Source organism: Salvelinus sp. IW2-2015, unplaced genomic scaffold (assembly GCF_002910315.2).
Source record: "Salvelinus sp. IW2-2015 unplaced genomic scaffold, ASM291031v2 Un_scaffold2509, whole genome shotgun sequence".
NCBI classification, from domain to species: Eukaryota; Metazoa; Chordata; class Actinopteri; order Salmoniformes; family Salmonidae; genus Salvelinus; species Salvelinus sp. IW2-2015.
Window position 1 is genome coordinate 16,813 of NW_019943825.1, and position 25,722 is coordinate 42,534.

A 25,722-nucleotide genomic window follows, 5' to 3' on the forward strand; every position below is an offset into this window, starting at 1 on the left:
ACAATAGACAAACACAGTCTGCTTAAACTAATAACACACAAACAATTATATGTTTTCATGTCTGTTATTGAACATCCCGTGTAAACATTCACAGTCCAGGGTGGGGAAAGTATGTGAACCCTTTAACCGGTTGATCCTCCTTTGGCAGCAATAATCTCAACCAAATGTTTTCTGTAGTTACAGATCAGACCTGCACAACGGTCAGGAGGAATTTTGGACCATTCCTCTTTACAAAACTGTTTTAGTTCAGAAATACTCTTGGGATGTCTGGTGTGAACTGCTCTCTTGAGGTCATGCCACAGCATCTCAATCGGGTTGAGGTCAGGACTCTGACTGGGCCACTCCAGAAGGTGTATTTTCTTCTGTTGATTCCATTCTATTGTTGATTTACTTCTGTGTTTTGGGTCGTTGTCCTGTTGCATCACCCAACTTCTGTTGAGCTTCAATTGGCAGATGGTTACAGCAATGGTTTTTTTTGGACAGCAGTGGCTTCTTCTGTGGTGTCCTCCCATGAACACCATTCTTGTTTAGTGTTTCACATATCGTAGACTCATCAACAGAGATGTTAGCATGTTCCAGAGATTTCTGTAAGTCTTTAGCTGACACTAGGATTCTTCTTAACCTCATTGAGCATTCTGCGCTGTGCTCTTGCAGTCATCTTTGTAACCCTTTCCAGCTTTATGCAAGGTAACAATTCTTAATCTTAGGTTTTCTGAGATCTCTTGTTCGAAGCATGGTTCACATCAGGCAATGCTTCTTGTGAATAGCAAAGTCAAAGTTTGTGTATTTTATAGGGCAAGGCAACTCTAACCAACATCTCCAGTCTCATTGATTGGACTCCAGGTTAGCTGACTCCTGACTCCAAATAGCTTTTGGAGAAGTCATTAGCCTTGGGGTTCACATACTTTTCCAACCTACACTGTGAATGTTTAAATTATGTATTCAATATAGACAAGAAAAATACAATAATTTGTGTGTTTTATTCGTTTAAGCACACTGTGTTTGTCTATTTTTGTGACTTAGATGAAGATCAGATCAAATTTGATCAATTCATGCAGAAATCCAGGTAATTCCAAAGGGTTCACATACTTTTTCTTGCCACTGTATGTGTGTAACCTCTCTTATGTGTTTTAGGAAGCCGCTGACGAGGACAGCAACGAAATAAAAACAACAAATGCTGAACTTCTCAAAAACATAACATATATACGTATACTAACAAAAATATGTATACTTACACACACATCAGTCACACCCACTCCATATATACTGAACAAAAATATAAATACAACCATTTCAAAGATTTTGCAGAATTATAGTTCATGTAAGGAAATTGGTCAATTTGAAATAAATTCATTAGGGCCTGATTTTATAGATTTCACATAACTGGGAAGGGGTGGGCCTGGGAGGGCATAGAACCACTTACAGGGGAGCCAGGCCCAGCCAGTCAGAATTAATTTTTCCCCACAAAAGGGCTTAATTACTGAACAAAAATACTCCCCACTAATGGGGGTAAACAAATTGAGCACAATATTTGAGAGAAATAATATTTTGTGGTTAAGGAACATTTCTGCAATATTTTATTTCAGCTCATGAAACATGGGACCAACACTTTACATGTTGCATTTATATTTATGTTAAGTATATATATAAAAAAAATATCTGGTTTCAAAAATATTCTTTGGTGAACAGTTTTACTTTAATTTAATCCTTGGTTTGGCTTTTTAAGTTGTGCTGTACTGTCATTTTTAAAATTATAAAATGTTATAATGCCACTGTGATAGACTTATCTCAGTCTTACAGTTATTATCAATGGAACACCATGAAAGTGTGTTTCTGGGAAGCATTAGATTGTGGTGAGATGTTAAATTTAAGATTTGAACTTCTGTTATTATAACTGAAGCCAACAAAACAATCACATTTAAAATATATTAATTTAAACTGGGAAAAACTCTATTTTGTTTGAATGTTTAGCAGCGCAGGTGGTGTTATAACTTTGCTCACACTAACATTAATTGCATGGCTATAAGCCAGACAAGGCCTGTCCATATGTTCCGTTTGTACATTTTTCTCTTACCGACAGTGGCGTTATTTTTCTAGCGGATTTGATGATGTGTTTGATTATGATGGGGCATRACACTGTTTTTGACTGTACCTTCTGTAGTTGATGGAAAGTGAACATGTATTGTAAGTGTTTCTACTTTGTACCTTATTGATGCAATACACATTTGAAGGAAAGTGCCATACTGGGCCTTTTTTAATAATGTTTTCAGTAAGATATGTTCTAAACAGCAAAAGAGTTGAATTGAAACAATTTGTTTGTATATGAGCTTAAGAAATAATAATATACTACTCTTTTCATGAGACTGACCAGGTGAATCCAGGTGAAAGCTATGATCCCTTACTGATGTCACCTGTTAAATCCACTTCAATCTGTGTAGATGAAGAGGAGGAGACAGGTTAAATAAGGATTTCTAGACATGGATTATTGAGAGCGGGATTGTGTATGTGTGCCATTCAGAGGGTGAATGGACAACATATTTAAGTGCCTTAGAACGGGGTATGGTAGTAGGTGCCAGGCGCACTGGCTAGTGTATCAAGAACTGCAATGATGCTGGGTTTTTTATGCTCAACAGTTTCCCGTGTGTATCAAGAATGGTCCACCACCCAAAGGACATCCAGCCAACTTAACACAACTGTAGGACGTGTTGGAATCAACATGGGCCAGAGTTCATGCCCTGACGAATTGAGGCTGTTCTGAGGGCAAAATGGAGTGCAACTCTATTCGTACGGTATATATTTTGATGACCTGTATGAAGTTGATGGGGCGGCAGGTCGCCTAGTGGTTAAGAGCGTTGCGCAAGTAACTTAAAGGTTGCTGGTTTGAATCCCAGCCTTAAGTATTTTTTAACACTGCAACTGCAGTTGACTGGGATTTTGGATGCAGTAATTGCAGAACAGTTGAACTGCAGTTATATTGCACTGTGACTGCAGTTACACTGTATTTAGTATTTTTTTTTTAAGTACACTGCAGTTATACTGCACTCTTGGCTGCAGAGCCGACTAGGTGCGAAATCTGCCTTTGAGCAAGGCACTTAACACGAATTGCTCTTGAGACTACTAAAAGCCGAATGTAAATGTTTGAATAAAATGCTTCTTAAATTAAAGGGAYAATCTCTGCACTGTCTCTTTTGTCCTCTAAACATAATCATAAACAGCCAGGCAGAAAATAGCACTAGCAGTACTTTGGCCCTCTAGAGATGAAATGAACAGTGCTATCAAAACCTGAATCCTGCCTGGCCACCGATGACATACATGTTAGGCTACTGTTGATGCTGAAGACTATTTTATGGAATGTAGTTTCTGTAAGGGATGTAATTCTCTTTATAATAACCCACTGGGAACTGTAGAATACTTCCCATGTAACTACTGCCACACTATTCATCTCCACAGTGACTCATTTATCAAGCTGAGAAAATGAACATTTTTCTTGTACCATCATCTTTGAAATACAAGAGAAAGGCCATAATGTATTAATCCAGCCCATGTGTGATTTAGATTTTGGCCACTAGATTGCAGCAGTGTATGTGCAAAGTTTTAGACTGATCCAATGAACCATTACATTTCTGTTCAAAATGTTGTATCAAGACTGCCCAAATGTGCATAATTGGTTTATTAATTAATGAACTTTTCAAGTTCATTACTGTGCACTCTCCTCARACAATAGCATGGTATTCTTTCACTATAATAGCTACTGTAAATTGGACAGTGCAGTTAGATTAACAAGAAATTAAGCTTTCTGCCAATATCATATAAGTCTATGTCCTGGGAAATGTTCTTGTTACTTACAACCTCATGCTAATCACATTAGCCTACGTTAGCTCAACCGTCCCATGGGTGGGACACCGATCTGTAGAGATCCTTAAGAGGTTTTAATGTATTTTTCATGTCAGCCAGGACAATATTTTTAAAGAAACAATCTTTAGTTGAGTAAAATAAGGAGTCTATTGCTTCAGTCCTTGTTTYGTTTTCACTTGTTGTTACCTGGTAAATAACCAACAACCATGAATAACCACCAGGAGAATAAGGTGAGGAAACAGTCCATTGAYGCCAAGCACACCTTYTTAAAGAAACACAATTTATTTCAATCTCTAGTTGAGTAAAATATTTACATTTGGTTCTGGTCACAAAATAATCCAGAAAATTGCAGTAAACAGCACTACACTCAGGCAGAAAACGAAATGTTCTATCTGGCCAGACCTAGTAGAAATACTACAACAGTAAATTAATAGATTACATTTGAGTTTTATTTGTATTTTTAATGTTATTGTCCATCTCTTAAGGGACATAGTCCCCGTACTGCAGGGGCGGTTTTATGTTAGCCCTTGTCCTGGTGTGACACGCTGGTAGCATATTGGGCACCTCTTGGATCCTCAGGGCCACTCCTCCACATCCTCCTGAATTTGTGGAGGCACGGTCGGCAGAGATAACTGCYCTGGTGGGGTCTTACCTGTCTCCTGCCCACACTATCCAGAGRATATTCACAGTCTTCCCATGTGGCCCTCCTGTGCCCTGTGCTCTTCTGAACTGGGCGTATGTCGTTCCAGGTCCTTCGATACTTTCGGCCCCATACTTCCACTTCATATGAGGTGACAGGAGCACTCTGACAGCTTGGCCTTGTTATATTACAGCCAGGTTTTTTGCATGCTGGTCATAGTAATGTTTTGACTTGTCCTGATGTGCACACTTGTGTGCATGACCTTTGGTGCTTGTTGCTGTTAGGTTGTTTGCTATTCTAAAGTGAATACTGATACTGGAAGAAAACACTTAATTTTATAGTTGTTCACCATTTATCATCTGACTTTGGATATATTATATTTGACTGTATCCATTTTAGACTGTGGTTTTGTCTCTTTCTTGTAGACTCTGATGTTGGTTTAAACTCCTCCAACAACTCTGCTCCAAAAGACATGAGGTTTCTCTCTCACTAATCAAACAGGTGAATCTCTCTGGGTGTCTTTGAAACACCAACGTCAACTTTCTCAGCAATCCTCTATTGACGTGAATTCATGTCATGATGTACTCAGGTTTGACTTACTAGTGGATATCTCAAGTCAGGATTTGGCCCAAGAATTTTCAGTGGAATATGGCTTTATTTGTTTGTTTTTTAATTGCTTATGTACTATTTTCACAAGTACAGTATGTGGGGATTTTTTAAAACTCATAGTACAAACTCCAAACTGGTAACACTTGTAATGCTGCCAGTCTCACATAAACCTTTCATTGCATAATGAGTACATCGGATGCTTTCTCCTGTGATGAATAATTTAGCCTCTTGTGAATTTAAGGAAAATTATGAAACAAAGAGAGACAAAATATATATTTTTTTAATTTATTGGTAAAAAATGTTGGGTAGATTGGCTTCCCTTGGCATCCATGAATAGACGCCCTTGCTCCCATGTAGGTTTATGCAGTCTCTTTCTGACAGTTGACTCATGCACTTCGACATTGATTGTGGCCAGAGAGGCCTGTAGATCCCTTGATGTTACCCTGGGGTTCTTAGAGACTTCTATAAGTATCTTTCGTCAGCTCTTGGGCTGAATTTGGTAGGATGACCTGTCCTAGCTAGACTGCCAGTGGTCTGGAATTTTCTCCATTTGTAGATGATCTGTCGGACAGGGGAATGATACTTCGAATTTCTTGGAAATGGATTTGTAACCCCTCTCAGACTCACGGGCATCAATTATCTTTTTCTGAGGGCCTTTGATAGGTCTTTTGATCTTGGCATAATGGTTAGACCAAACCAGACCAAGTTTTCTTATTTTATGTAAGGCTGGATCCTCCCAAGTTACTTTCTTATTGATTTATAATAATCTGCACCTGTTTGGTGTGTGCCCTGATTCTAATTTTAGCCAATTTTTCCACATAAAGAAATTTTGTTTATTTTAATTGGATACATTTTTTGGGGTGATTTGTTTTAATTGGTATACCTTTATCAATTAATTGTGGTTGGAATTTAGCCTACCCCCTAAGAAATAGGGTACAAGTTTTGCATATGCTACACATCAAAACACAAGGATTAGTTTTTTGTAATTTGTTATAGGTATTTTTAAGGACAAGTAAATGTGGGTCATTTGGCCAAACTCCCTCTTTTTATTGATGACGCATATGGATGATTTTATTGATCTTAATAAGATGGATGTATAAATTTCTCAAATGTCCGTTAAATTCAAATCTAACCTGTCATGTTGTCCGGCACCAAATCTTCCGAAAGGAAACTCTGAAATGGCATATTGTTTTTTATGAAGTTAGAATATTCACATGAAAATCTGTCACTAACTGGATGAAACCTAGCTATAGAACACCAAAAGACTCTGGCAAGTGTGCTAGTCCAGTGTTACTTTGATTATGCCTGCACATCATGGTTCCCACGCAGCCCAAAACATCTAAAGAATAAGATACCATCCTAACAAGCTTGTAAGAATTGTACTTAAACTCCCCTCATATTCATCTGAAGGTTGAGCATTTTTTTGTCTCTATCTCTATAAAGGTACTTATCTATGTAATTGTATATTTTTTTATGTGAAATAGGGCTAACAATGGAAATAAGTCCCGACTTTATTGTGCAATCCCGGTCACTAAAAAATATTTGTGTATATACAAATTATTCAAATAGCTACATTGTATGGTTAGATATCATTTTTTGTAAAAAAAAACAAATTGCAACTGCAGTATTAAACTATTAACTTTGTGAGAAAACCCTAAAATTTGTTACACCTCTTCATGCCACCCATCTTGAGCGCCCATCGGTGGCGGTAATGCACCAATTATTGAAAGTTGCCAATCGCAATATAAAGTCAAGAGAAGAAAAATCCTGGAAGGAGGAGAGATGACTAGAAACGATTCGGTTGACCGTTTTATGTGTGGATTAATTGTTGGAGTAGAGGACCTTGTGCATTTCAGGTAAAATAACAACTAAATGTTTATATCCCAGGACAAATTTAACAGCAAGCTAGTTAAATAGGACAAATTAGCTAGTAAGTACAAGCTAGCTAAATTGCCATAAATGTTTAATGCTTTTTGACCTGTCCCAAATTAATGTAATTGGTTCAGAGTTTGTTTTGATATTTAACCTGCGTGTCTTGATCGCGTTTGGTGTGGGGGGACAAAATAATAATGTATGCACAATGCGCACTCGGTTTGGGTTCGGTGTTAGATAAAATGCAAATGAATTACTTAAAAATCATTCAATGTGATTTTCTGGATTTTTTGTTTTAGATTCCGTCTCTCACAGTTGAAGTGTACCTATGATAAAAATACAGACCTCTACATGCTTTGTAAGTAGGAAAACCTGCCATCGGCAGTGTATCAAATTTGTTATCCCCCTGGTATATGTTATATATATATATATAGAGCCTAGTCAATGAAAATACCAAAGAAAAGGCTTACGTTGGTCATTATATGCCTCCTATATCGGTAACTGAATGCACTCAACCCTGTAGGGAACACTATCTTAGTAGTTGGCAATGACTAACCCTACATTTAGTTAACGTATCTCACCCCCCCGCTCCAGGCCCAATCAGAATTGATACAATTTAGGCCCTTTAGTTTCAACCTCTGGTGCTTGGTTCCACCCAGATTTTACTGAGCTTGAGCTGTCTAAATTCTCATTGGCTCAACAACGTTATATTCAGTCATTTGTTCAGGACACCCCAGTCGGGACATCGGGAGTGACAACACCACATCGGTAACATCAGATTTGACAGACCAAGTCAACATGAGGGTTTTTATCTCATGTTCCTGGGATAGGCCACCTTTACGAGGCTTTGGTGGTAAGTATAACGTTTTTATGTATTATAGATTTAGAAGATATCTTTTTTTTCTTACTGGACTATTTAACGTAGCTGTTATAAGGCCTATAGGCCTATGCATTTACTTATTATCGTCAAATTAGGCTTTTCTACTTTTACAAACTTTTACAAGCTTTATCTTCCGAATCAAGATAAAAGATAATATAATAATAAAACAATTATAATTAAAATGACAATGCAGAAATCGCTAACGCTACGCCATTTCCTGGTTTACAATATTCGAATAGTTCACCCAATTTTAGTTTGTGGCATAACAAGCAAGTAACGTTTATGTATAGAGAATCATTGTACCATCTAAACCGCTGTGAAATATATTTTCTATAACCAAAAATATTTCTACTTCATCTGTTTGAAACTGGTGTACAACCAAAACCGAAAGTCAATGACGCAAAAACAATCTTTAGCTGTAAAGCATAGAAATATCGCACCTAGAACCTATCTACGTTTCTTATGGGGTTTTCACACTAATATTGGGTGCGATTATTTTCCGAATTCTGGTGCGTTTAACATTTAGTTCGGTTCGTTTTGGACAGTTGGGAACACTCCGCGCTCGGGTGCTCACCAAACACCATACGCGTGGTTTCGTCCAAAAAGGGTGGTCCTTGTTCTTTCCACGTGTGCCACGGTGCGCTTTATTACTAATGTGAGCACAGCTCGGCTGAGGTCCGGACCAATGACAGGGAATAAACTACACATGGGCAGTGATAAAACGCCTCTGAAATATTTAATGACAGTATTTTAAAGAGCAGCTAGAGAAATGTTTATTTAACTAGGCAAGTCAGTTAAGAGAAATCTTATTCTCAATTGACAGTACCAGGGAGCAGTGGTTGACTGCCTTGTTCAGGGGCAGAATGACAGTTTATTTTTACTTGTCAGCTCTGGGATTTGAACAATTCATACAACCTCTATCCAGGTCACTGCAACAATTCAAAACCAATTTAATTCTATTAGAACACAATTTGCCTGGTGCTGTATGGGACAGTTTGATATATATAGATCATCATTATTACCTGGTGTATCGTATGAAATTCTGTGCATGAGGATGACCACCTCAGTGAAGCTCTCCGCTCTGTACTAGCATCCCACTCTACTGGTGTGATAGTGAACCACACATTATACACTGCACGTAGTCGGGACAAGCTCTAGAATGCTCAGTAGGGTCATTTTTTTGTAGGAAAACCAAATGTGCGCATCCTGATCCATGATTGTTGTGGTGTGCGACTCCCTGGCAATTCTGTCTTTAGACTTGCTTTCAATGAAGAATGACAGATCTAAAACACACATTTCTATGAGTTTCGTTAGGTTGACAAAAAGTTTATGTTGCAGCTTTAAATAGCAACATTTTTCTGATTCAATATGATTTGTGAAACTTTCCCTCTAGGCATTATATGACAATGTGTCTAATATTTTGTCTGCACCGCCAGGGCCGGCTCCAGGCATAAGCAACAAAAGCGGTCAGTTCGGAAGTCAGCTAGGCGACGAAAAGTGTGCTGAAGGGAATAAAAGGCCAATTTTAAAATGTGCAGTTTTGGCACAAAACAATCCCTAAGATGTTAGAGATTTGGCAGTATGTCCAACTGGCCTCACAACCACAGATCATCATGTGTCGTGTGGGGGAGCGGTTTGCTGACCTTGTGAACAGAGTGCCCATGGTGTTGGTGGAGTTATGGTATGGGCAGACATAAGCTACGGACAACAAACACCATTGCATTTAATGATAGCAATTTGAATACAGAAATACCGTGACGAGATCCTGAGGCCCATTGTCGTGCACTCATCCTCCGCCACATCTGTGTTTCAGCATGTTGGACGTACTGTCTCCCGGGTGGCGCAGTGGTCTAGGGCACTGCATCGCGCGTAGCTGCGCCCCAGAGTCTCTGGTGCGCGCCCGGCTCTGTCGCAGCCGGCGCAACCGGAGATCCGTGGGGACGCCAATGGCATAGCGTCGTCGGGTTAGGGAGGGTTTGGCGGTAGGGATATCTTGTCTCAGTATGTAAAAATGTTGCACTCTACTGTAAGTCGCTCGGATAAGAGCTCTGCTAAATGACTCAAATGTAAATGTAAAAAATGTACTGCCAATTCTGTAATACAACGTTGGAGGCAGCTTATGTAGAGAAATTAGAATAAATGATCTGGCACATTCTGGTGGACAGTCCTGCAGTCAGCATGCCCATTGGACACTCCCTCAAAGCTTGAGACATCTGTGCATTTTTAGATTGGCCTTTTATTGACACTAGCACAAGGTGCACCTGTGTAATGATTAGTGATGCACCGATATGACATTTTTGGCCAACACCGATATCCATATTTTCCTTGACAAAAAAAACAGATCCCGATAACCGATATTTACAACTTTAGCGGCCTTTTAAGCATTCTAGTACAGTTAAATAGTTAACACACACGGATGCAGCGGTCTAAGGCACTGCATCTCAGTCAAGAGGCATCACTACGGTCCCTGGTTTGAATCCTGGCTGTATCACATCCCGGTGATTGGGAGTCCCATAGGGCAGCGGACAATTGGCCCAGCGTCGTCAAATAAGCTTGTTGACCAATCAGGACCTGAATATGACTGCACGTCACATAATAATTAACTGTGTTATTTTTTTAAAATTATGTAGTTATTACACATTGATTACACAATCACTCGTGTTTCATATGTCACAACGATTCATCGATACGTGTGCTATGATGCTGGTAAAGTTGTCTCGCGGCACCTATAGTGCTGGTCATTTAAAAACAAAGTAGCTAGCTCATGGATGCAAACAATGTTTCTTCCCCAAAAACATAGCAAAATGACAATGTCTCAGCCACTAGTGAAAATATTCAGATAGATAAAAAGCCGTTTCACAGAGGTTCCATTTTCAAAACCTTTAACATTCAAATGCCCGTATTTACATAATAAACCATAAACATTTACTGTGAAAGTTGAATCAGTACATGTAGGCATTCATATATAGCTTATGGCACCACTTCATTCAATTTATCCAATCAGGTAATGTTTTTTTTGCTCAAACCGCGAGCAACACCTGTCAAATTCAGACATTTCTCTCCAAAACACGGGATTTCAAGGACCTTGTGAGTTGGTTATTCTGGTTGGAATTGTACTCTCCTGCCTGGTATAATTACTGACATGGAAGTTCGGACGTGACTAAAAATTCAGATGTGGTGTTGAAAGATTAGTGTAATCTGTGTGGGTAGCTGGACAGGTAGGATGACCTGACATGGAAGGTAACAAGGTGGTCACGTGTCAGGTGACAGAGGAATGGATGAGACTGAGGCAGGAATTCCTTTAACCATAAAGTGGTATATTTACTGGGTAGTCTGTGCTGCATAACAAAGGAAACAAAATAACATGTATCCAATCAAATTCATAAATCACAAAGATCAAATCATAACAATCATTCATTATTAACATAATTAGGGAATTCAACAATCCAGTTCATTGAGAAGTCAATAGTAATCACCCGTGAGTCATTTAGGCTCTTAACTATTTATCATAAATCATGAAAGAATACAAACAGTGAATGGTCATTCAATCTATAATCCCCTTTAGTTTGATATCAAAGTCGATCATTTAGCAAACAATGACGTTTCTCATTTCACCCTTTCAATTGTGCAGATAATTACATTTACCGACCTCCCCAGTAAAACTAATCCAGTCCGAATATGCGTGTGATCAATTGTTGTAGCTTGTATTCTTCAAACCTACATGGATTTCGATACACTTTTAAAAACTATTCTTCAAGTGACTGGTTGCCAGTTTAGAAAAGTTAATGTAGATGTGATAGTTGTGAGGGAAATTTCTGTTAAACCTTACTGATGCTTGTGTACTAGAAAATGTTTCCTGAAGCCTAGTTTCTTAGGCATTAAGGTTGAGATTGTTAAAGAAACTAGATCATATGACATGGAATTGTGCGTGCATTAGTATATTCCTGTTGTAACTGTTCTGTGTGTGTGTGTGTAGCATAAATATGTCCCATTATGTTCTTGGGACACAGCCAAGAGCTGACAGCTGAGACCAACGGTTTCCTGTTAGTCAGAAGGGAAAGAACTGGTTCTTCTTAATCAGGGTTGGGTAGGTCACTTTCTAAATGTAATCTGTTACAGTTACTAGTTACCTGTCCAAATTTATAATCAGTAACTTAACTTTTGGATTACCCAGACTCAGTAACGTAATCTGATTACATTCCGTTACTTTTAGATTACTTTCCCYTTAAGAGGCATTAGAAGAAGACAAAATGTATGTTACCAACTGAAAGACATCTATTGCAGGATAAATCAATGTTAAAGTTTACATAGCTGGCCATATATGAATGTTAAATTTTACTTTATGGGTTGGTTATGTAATCTTCTAACCCATCGCTTTCTACTACATATAATAATAAGATTAAATTATATCTTTACATTAAAAACCAGTCTATCAGAATCTTCAAGAATAGGACTTTGAAATATGGAAGTATAAGTTTGCCAAATTGTTTTACCTAGGCATTACCCCAAAACGAAGGACTTATTAGCTGGCCCTATTCTGTTGATTACGATTTTGTTATCACGGAGGACTAATTGGGCTCATTGATTCGAGTTTAAAAATAAATGCTGAGCTCATGGAAAGGCATGCTTTAAGCACTACTGAAAAGTGCTATTTACTTGTGAAAAATGAATGCCATTTTCTATAGGCCTATTGTTTACCTTTTTTGTTGGTGACACTTTGATAGTTTAATTGTTTGGTTGTGTTTAATTCAGGTGTTTTAGTGTCATAAATATTACCTCTATTGTTGGGCTGGAACAACCAATTAGACAACCTGCTGTGTTAACTATCCCGTTAAGGCCTTTGTCCTAGGCTGTAATGTAACATTTTCCATCCTCTTATGAATAAAGTTCTCAACAAATTATCATTTGGTTATCATATGAATGTATGATAATCATTGGAGTTTTTTTGGACAATAATGTCCTCCAAGCTATATGGACCTCATTGTACAATTTCATGGTCATGGCTAGAAGGGATCCAGCTTTTATCAAATTAACATCATATATTTGACATTTAGTAGCAGATGAGAATTTAGGCAGCAGGTTAATAGAATTAGGTTATGGATAGGAAAAGGGTAAGTCTTAGCTAAAATGCAAAAAAAAATATTTTGATATTAATTTGATAAAAGCTGGATCCCTTTTTGCCTGGGCTCATTTACATAGGCCTAGACTACATGGTCGCATTCAAGACAATGTCGTTTTTATTGTTGTCAGTAGAGTCGGCCTAGGCTACCATCGTATTAAAGAAGATTCTGCTAATGTCTTTAGTAATATAAAGTGTAGTAGAATTGCAGGAAATGTTTATCAAAGGACTGAGGTAAAGACAGTTTCAAGTTGGATATTTGACGGATACTTGCGCTTTCAAACTTCAATAGCTTTCAAACCACTTGAGCCACAGACTCCAAATCAGTGTCATGTTGGAAAACATTGCACGGGTCTTATTTTCACGATTTGGACAATAATTTGCTTTCCAAAGCTAATAAATGTGGAAATGTGAGCAGCATTTTGTATTCCTAGTTGAGTTAGTTAGGGAGCATAAACGAAGTACAAACTTTTTTTACATTCAAATTTCAATAGCTCCTTGGTCATGTGACCTACTTGACTCAAAAAAGATTCAGAATGTCCAGTGACTATCGTTCTATATTGCACACCCTTTAGTTTATCCATTTTAATTTCAAATGATTTTACATACATTTTTCAAAATGTTACATTTCAATAGCTCCTTGGTCATGTGACCTACTGGACTCAAACAAGGTTCAGAATGTCCACTCAGTGGCCCTACACATTGCACACCCTTTAGTTTGTCCATTATCATCTCACACATTTTTTTATATGAATTTTTCAAACTTTCTAATTTTAAATAGCTCCTTGGTCATGTGACCTACTGGACTCAAACAAGATATATTGTGCATCCCTAGTAATGATCAACACTTTACATGTTGCGTTTTATATATATTTTTCAGTGTAGTTTGTATTCTGAGTAAATTATCCCTTTGGTATTTAAGATGGTATAATTTTTTTATATTTTTAATAATAAATAATATTTAACCTTTTTATTTAACTTGGCAAATGGGTTAAGAACAAATTCTTATTTTACAATGACAGCCTACCCCAGCCAAACAGTCCACTAACCCGGACGACGCTGGGCAACTATGGGATTCCCGAACACAGCCGGTTGTGATACAGCCCGGAGCCCGAGTGGTATAGTGTGTTTGAAACAAAAACACTAGTGCTCAGATGGACAAAGAAGTTCAAAGTTATTTATGCTATGCATCCAATTTGGTGTTTGAAAATGGCTTTGAATTACTCAATATATACCAATATAATTGGTTTGACTTGATTATGTACATTTGGGGCAACGGCCATTCAGGGGAATGGATATTTACAAAATGTTCAGGTAGAAATATATTGTGTAGATCAAATATGACTGTCAGATAGAATAGGAATAGTATAGAATAGTATAGAATGAATTAGAGGTCCACCGTTTAATCGGAATGGCCAATTTAATTAGGGGCGATTTCACGTTTTCATAACAATCGGTAATCAGCATTTTTGGACTCCGATCATGGCCGATTACATTGCACTCCACGAGGAGACTGATTGGGAGGCCGACTACCTGTTATGCGAGTGAAGCAAGGAGCCACGGTAAGGTGCTAGCTAGCATTAAACGTATCTTATTTAAAAAACAAAAAAAAGAATCAATCTTAACATAATCACTAGTTAACTACACATGGTTGACGATATTACTAGTTTATCTAGCTTGTCCTGCGTTGCATATAATTGATGCGGTGCCTGTTAATTTATCATTGAATCACAGCCTACTTTGCCAAATGGGTGATTTAACAAGCGCATTCGTGAAAAAAGTACTGTTGTTGCACCAATGTGTACCTAACCATAAACATCAACTCCTTTCTTAAAATCAATACTCAAGTATATATTTTTAAACCTGCATATTTCGTTAATATTGCCTGCTAACATGAATTTCTTTTAACTTGTGAAGTTGTGTCACTTCTCTTGCGTTCTGTGCAACAGAGTCAGGGTATATGCAGCAGTTTGGGCCGCCTGGCTCGTTGTGAACTGTGTGAAGACTATTTCTTCCTAACAAAGACAGCCAACTTCGCCAAACGGGGGATGATTTAACAAAAGCGCATTTGCGAAAAAAGCACAATCGTTGCACGAATGTACCTAACCATAAACATCAATGCCTTTCTTAAAATCAATATGAAGAAGTATATATTTTTTAAACATGCATATTTAGTTAACAGAAATTCAGGTTAGCAGGCAATATTAAACTAGGAAAATTGTGTCACTTCTCTTGCGTTAATTGCATGCAGAGTCAGGGTATATGCAACAGTTTGGGCCGCCTGGCTCGTTGCGAACTAATTTGCCAGAATTCTACGTAATTATGACATAACACTGAAGGTTGTGCAATGTAACAGGAATATCTAGACTTATGGATGCAACCCGTTAGATAAAATACGGAACGGTTCTGTATTTCACTGAAAGAATAAATGTTTTGTTTTCAAAATGATAGTTTCCGGATTTGACCATATCAATGACCTAAGGCTCGTATTTCTGTGTGTTTATTATAATGAAGTCTATGATTTGGTAGAGCAGTCTGACTGAGCGGTGGTAGGCAGCAGCAGGCTCGTAAGCATTCATTCAAACAGCACTTTACTGGGTTTGCCAGCAGCTCTTTGCAATGCTTCAAGCATTGCGCTGTTTATGACTTCAAGCCTATCAACTCCCGAGATTAGGCTGGCAATACTAAAGTACCTATTAGAACATCCAATAGTCAAAGGTATATGAAATACAAATGGTATAGAGAGAAATAGTCCTATAATAACTACAACCTAAAACTTCTTAACTGGGAATATTGAAGACTCATGTTAAAAGGAACCACCAGCTTTCATATGTCCTCATGTTCTGAGCAAGGAACTTAAACGTTAGCTTTTTTACATGGCACATATTGCACTTTTACTTTCTTCTCCAACACTGTGTTTTGCATTATTTAAACCAAATTGAGCATGTTTCATTATTTATTTGAGACTAAATTGATTTTATTGATGTATTATATTAAGTTAAATTAAGTGTTCATTTAGTATTGTTGTATTTGTCATTATTATATATATTATATATATATTATATATATAAAAACCGGCCAATTTAATCGGTATCGGCTTTTTTGGGTCCTCCAATAATCGGTATCGGCGTTGAAAAATCATAATCGGTCAACCTCTAGAATGAATAGACCACACACAATCTCCTATCTTCAACATGCAGTTCCAGATACAGCCCTGTCAATAGATCAAATCAAGTTTATTTTATATAGCCCTTCGTACATCAGCTAATATCTCGAAGTGCTGTACGGAAACCCAGCCTAAAACCCATAAAACAGCAAGCAATGCAGGTGTAGAAGCACGTTGAAGAGATTCCCTAAAAACACAGCACTTTGATACAGCTATGACTTTTTCATAGTATGTTAGGATAATAAATATAGCAGGTTAGAACCTGGTTGGCAGGGAGCTCGGCCCCAGTGATGTACTGATGACCAGCCTTTCAAAGCGCTTCATGTTTACAGATGTGAGTGCTACGGGATGATAGTCATTTAGGCAGGTTACCTTGGAGTTCTTGGGAACAGGAACAATTGTGGTCAGCTTGAAACAAGTTGGGATTACAGACTGGGACAAGGAGAGGTTGAAAATGTCTGAAGACGCTTGCCAGCTGGCCTGTGTATGCTCTGAGAATGTACCTTTTGTATTCCGTCTGGCCCATTGAGTGTTAACCTGTTTAAAAGTCTTACTCACATCGGCCTATAGCTTGCTCAGTAACAACACTGCGGCGCTACTGACATTCATAAAAGAGGCTAAAAAGTCAATTCTGCCACCTTTGAGAAACAGAATTGACCATTTACCTTCCTCTCTGAATATGATGCCAGCAACACCCCAGAGGACTGTGAACAATGACATGTTTTGTACCTGGACTCTGCAGTGTTATTCCTTCCAAAGCCAAGAAATTGTAAATGTGTGTTTTGGGGATTTTTCTCTCCTTATTTAAATATAATCCACTTATAAACTGTCATAAAAGTCTATTTTGATGCCATATTACCTTTAGCTGAGTTTGAACTGAATCAGATAGTATAAACCACTTGGTAGTCCCTATCAGGGGATGAATACAGAACAAGGTCAAATGTAGATGTGCTAAAAAGTAGTGTCATCTTATCTATCAGTCTTACAGTGATAGTGGTCTTGGGCTTCTTATTATCAATGAACTTACATTATTTATCAGACATCTTATCCAGAGCGACTTACAGCAGCAGTATGCACTCACGTTTTTGTATTGGTCCCCGGTGGGATTCCAACCTAAAACCCAGGCGTGGAAAGCACCATGCTCTACCAACTAAGCCACATGGGACCATATCATGTACATTTGGAAGGAATGCAATGTTTTCACTTGTGTTTATCACATATAATAAATCCACTGAAATATCTGTCTAGGAATATCACAGTTCCATTTCACAATACTGTTCTTAGTGTTCAGTGTGTCCATCTATATATCAGACACTGGTTCCAGATCATTCTCTTGATAAAACATTCTTGGTTCTCCATGTCTGATACACAATATGTGTAATATCTAGGGGTTACATCCTGTCTTAGAAATGTTCAAAGTAATATTTAATAAACAACCAGTCTATTAATCAGTAGTGTGGAGAAACTAGAATGTGAATATAGAGAAAATGTAAACCTCTGTTCAGCCTACATGACTTAGAAAAACGATTATCTGTTCAGAATTCAACATTAACATTTACTTTCTTTCTTCAAGCGATTCACTCCCTGTTGCATTTCTACACCGCATCTTCGGACATTCCCAACTTCCCAGAGTTTGTGGTTGTGGGGAAGGTGGATGATATTCAGATGGTTCACTATGACAGCAACATCCAGAAAGTGGTGCCAGAACAGGACTGGGTGAAGCAGACAGACACACAGTACTGGGAGAGCGAGAGAGAGAAATTCTTTGATTCCCAGCAGTCATTCAAAGTTGAAGTTCATACTCTAAAGCAGCGTTTTAACCAAATTGGAGGTAAGTCCTTCATCTTAACCACATCTGATCAGTTGTGTTTGTGTAAACTGTCAAAATCCCTTATTCTAGGAGACATGAATATATCAGGATTAGAGAATGTATCACTAGAATCTAGAATATCAGGCATGTACAGATCTGCCCCTCCTTCCGGTTTCTGTTTCCTTCACACACTTATCACACAGCATCATTAGCTGACTTCAGTATTAGAAAGCATCTAGCATGGACTCCTTTGTTTCTCTGCTTATGTTTACTGTATGTATGGTCCCACTTGTTGCTCCTGGACACCAGCACAGCATTCATTTTAAAACTACTGTGTACTCTGTAAGTATGATGATGACCAAACCACTACTGTAAATGGCATCAAACTATGAGTATCTTTATGKACGTACAGTATGTCATTGTTAAGGTCAGTCTCCAATTACATGAATGGCAGGTTGGTGAATGTCAGAACTCTGCTTGGAATACATGTGTAAGTTTAATATGTCAGTCAGTCCCTCAGTCAGTCCCTCCAGTCTGCTCTGTGGAGCTTTCATGGTGTGTGTGTTATCCACACTGCCGAGCTTTGTGCTCCCCTCTGTCCCCCGCAGTAGAGCTGTAGTCTCCTCAGTCTGAGTGTCTCTTTTATCTGATTGGACAGTAGAGAGAAGCAGAGAAGCAGAACATGATAGTGATGATGATATGTTTGGTCTTCTCTGCTCTAATGGACCATAGTGCCCAGTGACTCCCTGTTGGCTCTGCTGCTGGAGCTGATCAGGCATCTCAGGAGAACTCTACACACACTCACACACACACACACACACACACACACACACATATAGCTCCAGCATGCTCACATTATTGAGAGATAATCTTCCTCATGTTAGTCTCTCCATCTCTCTCTCCTGTTGTTCCTGACTGAACAGAGGATCCTCTCTCACTTCCTCTATCTCTGACATCATCACTAGAGGACAGTCTTCATTTATCAACAGTGTTTTATTCATTTACACACCTCACTGAAAACTACACAACATGCATAAGTTAGAATAACACTACTGTACTGAACACAATGTGTATCTTCAACACAGTAGATAGAACCAAGCCAACATCAGCTGGTGTAGAATAGATCCACACTCTGAGTCTCCTCATCACTTCTCTGTCTCTGTGGTGAAGGTGTGACATCATCATCACACTGTAGAGGTCTGATCTCTCTGTTTTATTCCAGTCTGGTTGAACAACTAATACATTATGATAGAGATCCCACTGGCAGACTGAATCTGGAGAACAGATTACACAATGTTGCTGACCCTCTTTCTCTCTTTCAGGAGTCCACGTTCTCCAGTACATGTATGGCTGCTCACGGGATAATGAGACTGGAAAGACAGATAGTTTTGGAGAGCTGGGTTATAATGGGGAGGACTTCCTTGAGTACGACATGAATGATTTAGCTTGGAAAGCTGTTAAACAGCAAGCTGATTTCATGCAGGATAAGTGGAACAGTGACGCCAGTAGACTGGTATTCTGGGAGATCTACTTCACCCAGACCTGCGATAAGTGCCTGAAGAAGCAGGTGGTCAATGGGAAGAGAACTCTGATGACAGGTAAACATCCAGAAATGTCACTTGTATTTATGCAACACTTGACATCTATCTTTTGATTTGTGAATTAAGTCCAGTACTACATAATTATAGATGTGTCACTTAGGAACATTGAGTGGTTCTGGAACAACAGTGAAATATGTCTGGTTAATGATACAGAATGCACTATATTGTTGTGTCATCATCTATAACACCAACATCCTTTATCTTTACTTATTCTGTATTATCTACAGAAATCACCATCATTTATGGTATAATTTGGATAAATGTAGATGCTTTTAGTCTGCGCTCATTTAAAAAATAACCCATGAAATATCTGAACTCTCCCTCAAGTCCCTCCATCAGTGTCTCTGCTCCAGAAGACCCCCTCCTCTCCAGTGACCTGCCACGCTACAGGTTTCTACCCCAGTGGAGTCAAGGTAGTCTGGATAAAAGATGGACAAGAACACCATGAAGATGTGGAGTATGGAGAGACTCTCCAAAATGATGATGGAACCTTCCAGAAAAGCACCCACCTCACAGTGAAGCCTGAGGAGTGGAAGAACAACAAGTATCAGTGTGTGGTTCAGGTCACTGGTATCAAGGAGGACTTCATCAAGGTTCTGACTGAGTCTGAGATCCAGACCAACAGGGGTAAGAGGGAGAAAGATTCAAATATACACTATACCCAACCGTCTTGCTGAATGTGCCCAATATTCCTAGTTTCTAAATTCACCAATCTGCTCAGTAGCACTACTTTTCTGATTGCATGTTCTAATTCACGTCATTAATTATTAATATTTTTTACGTGAATAGGGATGCTGCTTGGATTTAATTTGAGATGGAAATGTGTTATGTTGCACTACAGTCTGAATGCTCTGTTCTGATGATTACAGGTGACCCAGCCCCCAATTTTGTCCCCATCATTGGCGGGGTGGTGGCTCTCCTCCTGGTCGTTGTTGTTGTTGTTGTTGTTGGGGTCGTCATTTGGAAGAAGAGGAGTAAGAAAGGTGAATGAGGAAAGAAGGAAAAATATTATAAGCAGTGATTTAATTAGTAGTAGTCAAGTCATAGTACTGGTTTAAAAGCATTAGTAAAGTAGTGATGGTAGAAGTACAGTATGTTTGATTTTAATCTGTTGTAAATAAAGAATCTTGTCACGTAGGCTTTATGTCAAGTCTGCAGTAGGAATAAAGGATTCGGCATAATCTCAAACATTATATTATCTTGTATTCAAATAAAGCAAGCTATCAGAGTCAATAATAACTTTATGTTTACCTCTGTTTCAGGCTTTATTCCAGCCAGCAGTAAGTGTCTCAGTTCATATTGTTCACTGATCTGAAAAGATCACATTTCTTTGTTTTGTGTTTGAATGTATCCATTTTAGAGTGTGGTTGTCTCTTTTCCTTGTAGATTCTGATGCTGGTTCAAACTTAATGTGAAATGATGTATCTACTTAGTTAGTTTTATTTACTGTGAACCATGCATTAGGAACTTGGTAATGAACCTGAACTCGTTATCTTTCAATCAGTCTCTTTCTAACATTGGTGTTTTATTTCTGTTTTAGCTTCAGACAGTGACTCTGAGAACTCTGGGAAAGGTGCCCAGAAGATTTGATAAACCTCTGCACTTCTGTAACATCAGAGTAAGTCACTTAAGGTGTCCTCATATTAATGACCAAACTAGAGAAACAACCACTACCATTATGGAACACACGGCTACTGTTTAGAATGGGTTTATGTGTGTAACCTCTCTATTCTCATGTGTTTTAGGAAGCAACAAACTTCTCAAAAACATAACATATATACGTATACTTACACACATATCAGTCACACCCACTCCATATATACTGAACAAAAATATAAACGCAACAATTTCAAAGATTTTGCTGATTTTAAAGTTCATATAAGGAAATTAATCAATTTGAAATAAATTCATTAGGGCCTAATCTATGGATTTCATATGACTGGGAAGGGGTGGGCCTGGGAGGGCATAGAACCACCCACTGGGGAGCCAGGCCCAGCCAATCAGACTGAATTTTTTTCTCCCCAAAAGGGCTTTATTACAGACCAAAAATACTCCCCACTAATTGGTGTAAACAAATTGTACACAACATTTGAGAGAAATGCTGTTTGTGCATATGGAACATTTCTGGGATCTTTTATTTCAGCTCATGAAACATGGGACCAAAACTTTACACGTTGTGTTAATATTTTTGTTCAGTGTGATTTAAAAAATCCGCTGTCAAAATTATTCTTTGGTGATTTCATTGAACACTTTTCATTGAACACTTTTACTTTCATTTAATCATTGGTTTGGCTTTTTAAAAGTTGTGTTGTACTATAATTTTGTTGAGTTATAAAATGTTATATTGCCACTGTGTGATAGACTTATCTCAGTCTTACAGTTATAATCCATTAAACACCATGAAAATGTGTTTCTGGAAAGGATTAGATTGTTGCGAGATGTTAAATTACGATTTTAACTTCTGTTATTCTAACTGAAGCCACCAAAACAATCACATTTTAAAATATATTAATTTTAACTGGAAACACTCAATTATTTAGTTTGACTGTGTAGTATAGCAGCACATGTGTTGGTGGTATAAGATACAGTAATTGTGTGACGTTATAACTTAGCTCATATTGTTAACTTGTTTAATTGTATGGCCATAAGCCAGACAAGGCCTGTCCACATTTGTGCATTTTGTTCCATTTGTTCATTTTTCTCTTTTACTGAAAGGGGCTTTATTTTTCTAGCTGTTTTGATTTTTATGATACGTTTGATTATGATGGGGCATAACACATTTTTGACTGTACCTTTTGTAGTTGGTGATGTCAAGTGAACATGTATTGTAAGTGTTTTGTTTCTACTTTGTACCTTATTGATGCGCTACACATTTGAAGGAAAGTGCCATACTGGGCCTTTTTTAATAATGTTTTCAGTAAGATATGTTCTAAACCGAAATGGGCTTAAGAAGTAATATAATATAGTGCTCTTTTCAGACCTGGAAAACCAGGTGCGTGAACTCTGGCCTACGAATGAATCAATGCTATTTATTGATCAATAAACAGCCAGGCAGAAAATAGCACTAGCAGTACTTTGGCCCTCTAGGGATGAAATGAACAGTGCTATCAAAACCTGAATCTTGCCTGGCAACCGTTGACATCAATGTTGGTTAATTTTAAAATAGTCTTCAGTATCAACAGTAGCCCATTTTATGGAATCTAGTTTCTGTAAGGGATGTAATTCTCTTTATAATAACCCACTGGGAACTATAGTATACTCACCATGTAACTACTGCCACACTATTCATATCCACAGTGACTCATTTATCAACTGCGAACATTAACATTTTACAGGAAGAATAGGCCACATCAGGTTTTATGGCAAATTCATTCCATTAATTTAAGCTCCTAATTAGAACATGTCACAGTAAAAGTCCTTTGATAGCACAAACATTTTGTTTGTAGAATTTGTACAATGAACTCCTACATTAAGGTGGAAATGTACAGTATGTTGCCAACCAAAAGATATCTGGGCGAACACATCCGATTGGTTGGGGGCATGTATTTGTGTTTCAGGAAACAGTTTGTTAGAGGCAGATATGCTGGATAAGAACAATAAGGACTGCATTTTACTTTCTACTTAAACTGTTGCTTATGAGGTTGTTATTTGACCTTTTAGTATGCTAAAGCATTTGACTAAACCTCTTCAACTTACTAAGTTGTCAAGTCACAACTCTCATCACACTTTACAGAGAAAATTAAAGGTTTATATGAAACAATCCTACAAATGTTTTCCAATAACTGGCACTAGGAAATAACTAGTAGATTCTCATATACTGTACATTTGAATCAACCTGGTCTCAGAGCATTTTGTATTATTCTGTATGTAAACCTGAGACACTCCATTTAGTATGATATGTTTTATATGGTATGTATTCATTTGTGGATGTCCATCATCCATTTCGTATTATATGTTCCAAATTCCAATTCATATATGTTACGAAATTGCGAAATGTACCATATGTTAGAAATTTGCAGAATGTATATGTTACAAATTCCTATTTGTTGTGGCTAACATTAGCTAGCTGGCTAACATTGGCTAGGTTAGGGGTTAAGGTACGGTTAGGAGAAGAATTAAAGGGTTAATGTTAGGGTAACATGCTAAGAAGTTGCAGAGTATCTAAAAAGTAGAAAGTAGTTGAAAAGCCGCTAATTAGCTAAAATGCTGAAGTTGTCTGTGGTGAGATTTAAACACGCAACCTTTGGGTTGCTAGATATTTGCGTTATACACCCACCAATCCAACCACCCTCCTTATCTTTTTGCCTTAAGTAACCTTTTGTCTTCTGTAAACATATCAAACGTAACATCATACTAATTTGAGTGGCCCGGATATACATTTACTATGTAAATAATGATTTATTTTATGAGACTAGGCTGTTTGAATAGGACTTGCAACAGTTGCAACAAACATTTTTAGGCATGTAAGACCTTCAGATTAAACAATTGAGTTTGCAGTTTGAAACGGTCTTTCTTTGGAGCAATGTTGGGATCAGTTGAGAGAGAACATAGTGTGTCTGTAGATGTGAAGGCTGATCTGGGATCAGAACATGCCCTTCCTGTAGCAGTGGATCAGTTATGGTACTCAAAAATGTTGGGAACCATGAGGATGAAAATGTAGGCTATAAAACAAGGCTTTCAAATAAACACACACACATACATACACACAGATTCCACTCCTCCCTCCCACCCTGTACCTTGTTGTCCCAGCCAACGATCATGCTGCCCATGGAGAGGCCCATGCCTCTGTATCCCAGCATCATGTTACACAGCAGCTTAGAGGCTGCAGACACTGAGATCCTCTGCTTGTTCCTCAGTTTGTACAGCCTGAGACACAAAGAGATGGTCAGTCACTGTATGAGACAAGGCGGTCAGAGTGCTAAAACACTGGTTTACATCCAGATACATTTTAACACCCCAGAGACATGAAGGCATTAATGTGGCTTGGAAGCAGACCAAGAAGTTAAATACAGGAGAGGGCTAGTCTAGATAAGCATTATGTCCAAAATGTTAAGTAGATGGTAACTACAAAGTTACTTGTTGATATTGATGTGGTTTTATGCTGCTTACTTTTATTTTTTGCATTTGTTTTGAGTGTATAGAAATTGATTGGTTCATTTTCTCTTCATCCACCCCTCCAACCCCCCCCCCCCCCCCCCCGCCCCGTGAAAAAATCACCAGGGAAGCCAAGCCAGGGAAAAAAGCCATATTATAACCTATGTGTTGTGATAATTGTGTCGTTTGCTCTATAACCTGTCGATTCATATGCCATGTGACTGTGATATATATGCCTAAGACCGAGACAATAAGAAGACACAGTGGCAGAATAAATTCAACCAAATCTTTGTTTCACCATAAAACCAGAAAGTAGCCTCTGTCCAGTGAAGTCCATAAAGCATATTGCATGTAACGAACACTTACATGACCTGCAGCATGGTCAATCAAGTTAATGTTTCTGACATTTTCAGACTACTAAACAACAATTGATTTAGAACAAGTTGCAAAGAAACAGCTGATGCCTCCACTATTCCAGGACCATTTCAACTTCAACATCATTAAATCACCTCTGCTTAGTCTAATACAGTGACAACTAAAAGATTCTAAAAACAATTTTGTCAAATCAACATATGGTAAACATTATGTGGCTGTCCATGGTACTGATTTCTGTTTGTGTGTGTGTGTGTGCATAAGTAGAAGTAAAACACCCTACTTGTAGAGAAACACCAATGCCATCCTCCTCTTTCATTTTGACGAAATGGTCTATCACCCTGTCATACAGTACACTTTTAGTTTTTGTTGTCCTAGTCTACCTGGCTAAAATGCTTGCTCGCTAGCCTAATTTCCTTTCATGCATGGACAATGATTATCCAGCTAGTTAACATTAGCCTACTACATCTAGCTACATGTCCCTGATTGAGTCTGTAATACCAACATGTTTCAAGCAGACCACCATAGTCCCTGTGCCCAAGAACACGAAGGCAACCTGCCTAAATGACTACAGACCCGTAGCACTCACGTCCGTAGCCATGAAGTGCTTTGAAAGGCTGGTAATGGCTCACATCAACACCATTATCCCAGAAACCCTAGACCCACTCCAATTTGCACACTGCCCAAACAGATCTAAAGATGAT

The 25,722-nt window shown here is 38.2% G+C and overlaps 1 protein-coding gene and 1 long non-coding RNA gene across 5 annotated transcripts in view; both read left to right on the forward strand.

The window, feature by feature from the left end:
* LOC139025326 (uncharacterized) overlaps positions 1–3,164 on the forward strand; it is a 3,903-nt gene extending 739 nt beyond the window's left edge. The window contains exon 2 of the long non-coding RNA XR_011476900.1: positions 1,135–3,164. This is a non-coding gene — a long non-coding RNA (uncharacterized lncRNA). The remainder of the gene's footprint in view (positions 1–1,134) is intronic.
* Positions 1–25,314, forward strand: part of LOC112074143 (BOLA class I histocompatibility antigen, alpha chain BL3-7-like) — a 35,236-nt gene extending 9,922 nt beyond the window's left edge. The window contains exons 2-7 of one of the 4 annotated variants that reach the window (XM_070440403.1): positions 17,715–17,972; positions 19,274–19,549; positions 19,880–20,179; positions 20,422–20,535; positions 20,815–20,832; positions 21,093–25,314. In XM_070440403.1, coding sequence (XP_070296504.1) covers positions 17,715–17,972; positions 19,274–19,549; positions 19,880–20,179; positions 20,422–20,535; positions 20,815–20,832; positions 21,093–21,142 — 1,016 coding nt within the window. In that variant the 3' untranslated portion in view covers positions 21,143–25,314. The remainder of the gene's footprint in view (positions 1–17,714; positions 17,973–19,273; positions 19,550–19,879; positions 20,180–20,421; positions 20,536–20,814; positions 20,833–21,092) is intronic. The other 3 variants (XM_024141369.2, XM_070440404.1, XM_070440402.1) reach the window with 3 other exon arrangements.
* Positions 25,315–25,722: the final 408 nt, after the last annotated feature.